Genomic DNA, 5,968 nt, shown 5'->3' with positions numbered 1-5,968 from the left:
AGCTTGCTTCCCGGGGCGTCTGCCGAAGTGACCAAAAGGGCAGCCCCCGGGAAAGCGGGCAGGAGCAGGGAGGGGGCCGTGGGAGGGCAGGGCTGAGAGCCGGTGCCCGAGAGGTGGCCTTGGGAGGTCATGGCCCTAAGAGGGGTGCGGGCAGCTGTCTGGAGAAACGGCGGTCCTCTCTCCGCGCCCCGTGAAGTCCTGTTCTGCGGCCCTTCGCGGAAACAGACGGGAAGCGGAGTCACAATGTTGTCGTTTGGTTTCCAAGAAGAACCTGCATTGTTGGTTGAGCGGTAAGTTGTATGAAAACAGTTCCAGAATGTAGATGTCTTGGGGGTTCTTATAAGCAGAAGGAAGTTGAGATTCCACCGGATCACCCATCCTACACAAGCCTCTACTTTAGTCGTAGGGTTGCCAACCTCCAGGTACTAGCTGGAGATCTCCTGCTATTACAACTGATCTCCAGCCGATAGAGATCAATGCACCGGCAGAAAATGGCCGTTTTGGCATTTGGACTCTATGTAGGGTTGCCAGTAGGGTTGCCAGGTCCCTTTTTGCCACCGGCAAGAGGTTGGGGGCAGAGCCTGAGGAGGGTGGGGTTTGAGGAGGGGAGGGACTTCAAGGCCATAGAGTCCAATGGCCAAAGCGGCCATTTTCTCCAGGTGCACTGATCTCTATCGGCTGGAGATCAGTTGTAATAGCAGGAGATCTCCAGCTACTACCTAGAGGTTGGCAACCCAAGTTGCCAGGTCCCTCTTCGCCACCGGTAGGAGTTTTTGGGGCGGAGCCTGAGGAGGGTGGGTTTGGGGAGGGGAGGGACTTCAAGGCCATAGAGTCCAATGGCCAAAGCAGCCATTTTCTCCAGGTGGACTGATCGCTATCGGCTGGAGATCAGTTGTAATAGCAGGAGATCTCCGGCTATTACCTGGAGGTTGGAGAGAATGAAGGCTCAGTGCTGTATAGATGATGGAAAAGATCCAAACAGCACTACAAGGTAATTTAAACGCAAGATAAATTTATAAAGGTGCACTTACCTGCACCTTTATAAATTTATCTTGCGTTTAAATTACCTTGTAGTGCTGTTTGGATCTTTTCCATTACCTGGAGGTTGGCAACCCTATCCCCAGACCTCACTTTCAGATCTCCAGGAGTTTCTGAACCCACAGCTAGCAGCCCTAACAACAGCTGACCCAAGTCATATTTTTCTGGACCTTTGGCAGCCTTAATTCCTAACTAACCAGCTGTTGGAATACTTGTGGAAACCAGGGGTTGCTAGCATCAGAACACCTCAGAGATACATACCTTTTCCAACCCACTTTCCCCCAAATGAAGCTAATGGTCACATGAACCCATGGATAAACCTAGCCCAAAATAAAATGTCAAAGCCCTCACTACAGTGGTGGTTTGTGAGGTGCACTTGATTTGTGGTGTCTGCTCTGACATCAAGCAGTCGATGAAGGAGTCAACAAGCCCCAAGTAGGGTTGCCAACCTCCAGGTAGTGGCAGGAGATCTCCTGCTATTACAACTGATCTCCATCTGATAGAGATCAGTTCACCAGGAGAAAATGGCAATTGGACTCTATGGCACTGAAGTCCCTCCCTAAACCTCGCCCTCCTTAAGCTCCGCCCCAAAAACCTCCCTCCGGTGGCAAAGAAGAGTATCAAAGGTAATGTGCTAATCATTGTCCTGTAAGTATCAAGATAATGTGCTAATGAGGGAACCACCAGGTTAACATACCACACCCTCATTAGCACATTATCTTGATATTTACAGGACAATGATTAGCACATTACCTTTGATACTTTTTGCAGGACAATGATTCAGCTCAAACCCAACCCCTTTCTGACTATATATATTACTCTTCCAACACACTTTGACACTGAGAGACACTGTCAAAATATTGTCGAAGGCTTTCACGGTCAGAGTTCATTGGTTCTTGTAGGTTATCCGGGCTGTATGGCCGTGGTCTTGGTATTTTCTTTCCTGACGTTTCGCCCACAGCTGTGGCAGGCATCTTCAGAGGAGTCACACTGAAGGACAGTGTCTCTCAGCGTCAAGTGTGTAGGAAGAGTAATATATAGTCAGAAAGGGGTTGGGTTTGAGCTGAGTCATTGTCCTGCAAAAAGTATCAAAGGTAATGTGCTAACCATTGTCCTGTAAGTATCAAGATAATGTGCTAATGAGGGTGTGGTATGTTAATATGGAACCATTGTATCCTGAAGTGATCTGTTAATGTGTGAAATCCAAAGCTAATCTGCATGGCTATTGTGGACTGTAGTCTTTGTTAGTCTTGAGGTTTTCAGGACAGGAACCCAAGCCTTATTCATTCTTGAACTCTCTTCTTTTCTGTTAAAGTTGTGCTGATGTTTATGAATTTCAATGGCTTCTCTGTGCAATCTGATAGTTGGTGGAATTGCCCAGTCTTCCAGTGTCTTGGAATACGACCCTGTGTCCTGTTTGGGTCAGTCCATGTTCAGCCACTGCTGATTTCTCAGGTTGGCCAAGTCTGCAGTATCTTTCATGTTCTTTTATCCTTGTTTGTACGCTGCGTTTTGTGGTCCCGATGTAAACTTGTCCATTTCTCAAACTTTAATTAAAAAAAAAAAATCTGTAATACGGCCGGCAGCATCTCAACAGCTGCTTTCCCAGCGCAACAGCTCTGCAGAATCCCTGGCGGGGAGAGACTACAATTCCCAGAATGCTTTGGGCAGCCGCCTACGCTGCCGAGGGCTGCGCGACGACTGGAACGTCCCGGCAGGCGCGCCACGGGCGCTGGAAAGGGCGGACTTCATTTCCCAGAGTGCATCGGGAAACGCTGCTTTCTGTTCAGCTCGCTCATTGGAGGATCGAGCGACTCCGTTTCCCAGGAAGTACTGGGGTCATTGCCCACGTGGGTTGCCTGGAAGCGTGCGCGTCTTTTGTCGCAAGCAGCAGATCTACGACTTCGGCTGGGGACGCCAATAAGGATAAATCTCTACAATGTTCCTGCTGTTCTATCTCAATGAGCAGGGAGACAGGGTCTACACGCTCAAGGTGAGTAGCTTAGCCCCATGGCTTGCAGCTGCATTCTCACGTGTTTGGCTACTCCGCCCCGCCGTTCCCCAAATCCCAGATGCTACAGATGCTGGTTTGCCTCAGTCTTTCTCCATGTTTAACAGTACAGTGGTGGGCATTTGGCATTCCGGTGGGATCTTTGTATGTAACCTGTCCCCTTGATCACTCCCATCTGTTTCTTTTCCTTATGTGACAGCAAGGTAGACTTCCCCTGACTATGGAAGATCCACTGATTTAGCAATTTGTAATAATCTCTTTTCCTTTCTGTAAAATGTATTAGGACAGCCAGGGAATAGCTTGTTGCTGGGCAGAATCTCCCTGTGTGTCTGTGAGCTAGTAACTGGGGTAAGAGTCATGGAGGGTTACAGTAAACCATAACAAGAACTGGGTGAAACTATTACTCCACTGCCGCCTCGATGTCTGGAGTGTTATCAGCCTACCCTGAATGTTGATGGGTTGTCATATCTTGAATTTGGATAAATATCCCTTCCTCAGTATGATCGGGGCTCAGAGATTTTTACTCGGTAGAGTGCTCTGGGTCGCAGCTGCCAGAATAAACTGTTTTCTTGAATAACGATCTGCAGGTCTCTCTCTCCCCCCACGAACCCCCGTTTGCCGTATCACTTAAATGAGTGTAAGAAGCGTTTATAGTCCTCATGGAGATAATTCACAGTGGGTAGCCGTGTTAGTCTGTTTGCAGTAGTCAAAAAGAGCAAGAGTCCAGTAGCACCTTAAAGACTAACAAAAATATTTTCTGGTAGGGTATGAGCTTTCGTGAGCCACAGCTCACTTCTTCTGAAGAAGTGAGCTGTGGCTCACGAAAGCTCATACCCTACCAGAAAATATTTTTGTTAGTCTTTAAGGTGCTACTGGACTCTTGCCCTTTTTGACTAGTCCTCATGGGTATGTGGGAGAAATGTGCCTGGGACGTATGGTGGAAAAGAAGGATGGGAAAGGTTCTAAAGGACGTTGGGGGTTGGTTCCCTCTAAGCCCCTACAGTTGCGATCTGTTTTGAACTTAAAGCCTTTTTCTAAGGCTTGGCTAATAGATCAGGATGGGTAGTAGTGATAGTCTGTAGCGGTAGAAAAGAGCGAGAGTCCAGTAGCACCTTAAAGACTTAACAAAAGTTCTGGTAGGGTATGAGCTTCCGTGAGTCACAGGTATCTAAAGAAGTGAGCCAGCATGGTGTAGTGGTTTGGAGCGGTGGACTCTGATCTGGAGAACCTGGTTTGATTCCCCACTTCTCCACATGAGCGGCAGATGCTAATCTGGTGAACTGGATTTGTTACTCCACTCCTCCGCATGAACCCAGCTGGGTGACTCCTTGTTGTAGTCGTTTGGGGCGAGCATATCATTCAATCGTCTTACAATTAAAAACTGGCTCGTGGCCAACGTTTGTGCTTCAACATAACTTGTGGCTGACTTCAGGAAAGAAAAAACAACAACCTGCTGACAGATCAGGATCTTGAATTTAGGAAGACAGACTTGCAGTTATTGGGTCTGTATGTACTGGAAGGTGAAATGGGTGTATTACCGGCACTATGGCCCGCTGAGCAGATCACTGTGTAACACTGACTTGTGATCTGTGCAGCTTTTAACTTGTGAAGTTTTGCTCTTTGAGCTGTCGGAAATGGCGCATCTTCTCCTCTCTGACTTTCCTCTGAATTAACTTGACGGCACGTCTGTAGTCCATGTATCTGTTCTCCCACAAAGAGGGAATCCATTACTCTTGTCAGAAGGCAGTGTAACCTAAGCAGGAATGATCCTTTTATTTTATTATCCACCATTCTTCCTTACGGAGCTCAAGGCAGCTTACAATATAGATAAAATACATAAAAATAAAATGCATAAAATACAATAAAATTCCTTAAAATTTAAAATCGCAATTTAGGACAATAAGCTGCATTACTGCAATCAAATTCTTTGCTCTCGACCTGAATTCGATCCTGACAGAAGTTGGTTTCAGGTAGCCGGCTCTAGGTTGACTTAGCCTTCCATCCTTCCAAGGTCAGTAAAATGAGTACCCAGCTTGCTGGGGGTAAAGGGAAGATGACTGGGGAAGGCACTGGCAAACCACCCAGTAACCAAAGTCTGCCTAGTAAACATCGAGATGGGATGTCACCCCATGGATCAGGAACGACCCCGGTGCTTGCATATGGGACTACCTTTGCCTTTTAGTCAATTAATCAGATGTGTTCCTAAATAAAACAGGCTTCAATTGCCTCATTGAAAGTGAGGGGGCTAGGCACACCTCCCTGGGAAGGTTGTTTCACATTCGCGGGGCTGCCGCTAAAAAGGCCCTCTCTCGTGTACCTACCAAACGAGTTTCTTTGATTTATAGGACAGTCAGGCCTTTCCCTGTGATCTTAATTCCAGGGCAGGAATTGGCTGAGTGCGTTCAGTTGATAGATGTCACTGTGACACAAAGGAGGGGATGCTCACCAATTGTCCTGCCTTCTTTTCCACGCTGTGCAGAAGACAGACCCCGCTGGAGAGCCGACGTGCTCAGCCCATCCTGCCCGCTTCTCCCCGGATGACAAGTACTCTCGTCACAGGATCACCATCAAGAAGCGCTTTGGCCTCCTGATGACCCAGCAGCCTCGGCCTGTGGTGTGAGCCCGGTTCCTCTTGTCAGCTGAAACCGCTGCGGCCCATTGAGATGAGATCAGCTTCTTCTGAAGTCACCTTGAAGCAGCGCATAGCGTACAAAAAGAAGAGCCGCATCTCCCTTATGTGGTCTGCTTTTCTGTTAGACTCTGGGTGCCTCTGAGGCATTTAAATTTTCGTTTTAATGCTTTTTTTTGTTCTGCGGAACAAGACAATGAAGGCGTTTTTTTGCCAGAGGGTTTGAACGCCTTCCTGTGCACCTGCTTGAAATCAGCTGTGTCATGTCTGGCTTCAAATAAATAGAATGT

General features: G+C 47.7%; 1 protein-coding gene across 1 annotated transcript; it reads left to right on the top strand.

The window, feature by feature from the left end:
* Positions 1 to 2,958: 2,958 nt before the first annotated feature.
* NOP10 (NOP10 ribonucleoprotein) lies at positions 2,959 to 5,669 on the top strand. The gene is made up of 2 exons (XM_056863874.1): positions 2,959 to 3,031; positions 5,529 to 5,669. Exons 1-2 carry the CDS (start codon positions 2,978 to 2,980, stop codon positions 5,667 to 5,669), a joined length of 195 nt encoding a protein of 64 aa, XP_056719852.1. The 5' UTR covers positions 2,959 to 2,977.
* Positions 5,670 to 5,968: the final 299 nt, after the last annotated feature.

The sequence above is a fragment of the Euleptes europaea genome, chromosome 18 (assembly GCF_029931775.1).
Source record: "Euleptes europaea isolate rEulEur1 chromosome 18, rEulEur1.hap1, whole genome shotgun sequence".
In the NCBI taxonomy this organism is placed as follows: Eukaryota; Metazoa; Chordata; class Lepidosauria; order Squamata; family Sphaerodactylidae; genus Euleptes; species Euleptes europaea.
Note: the sequence above shows the minus strand (reverse complement) of the source record. Positions and strands in the feature narration are given on the sequence as shown.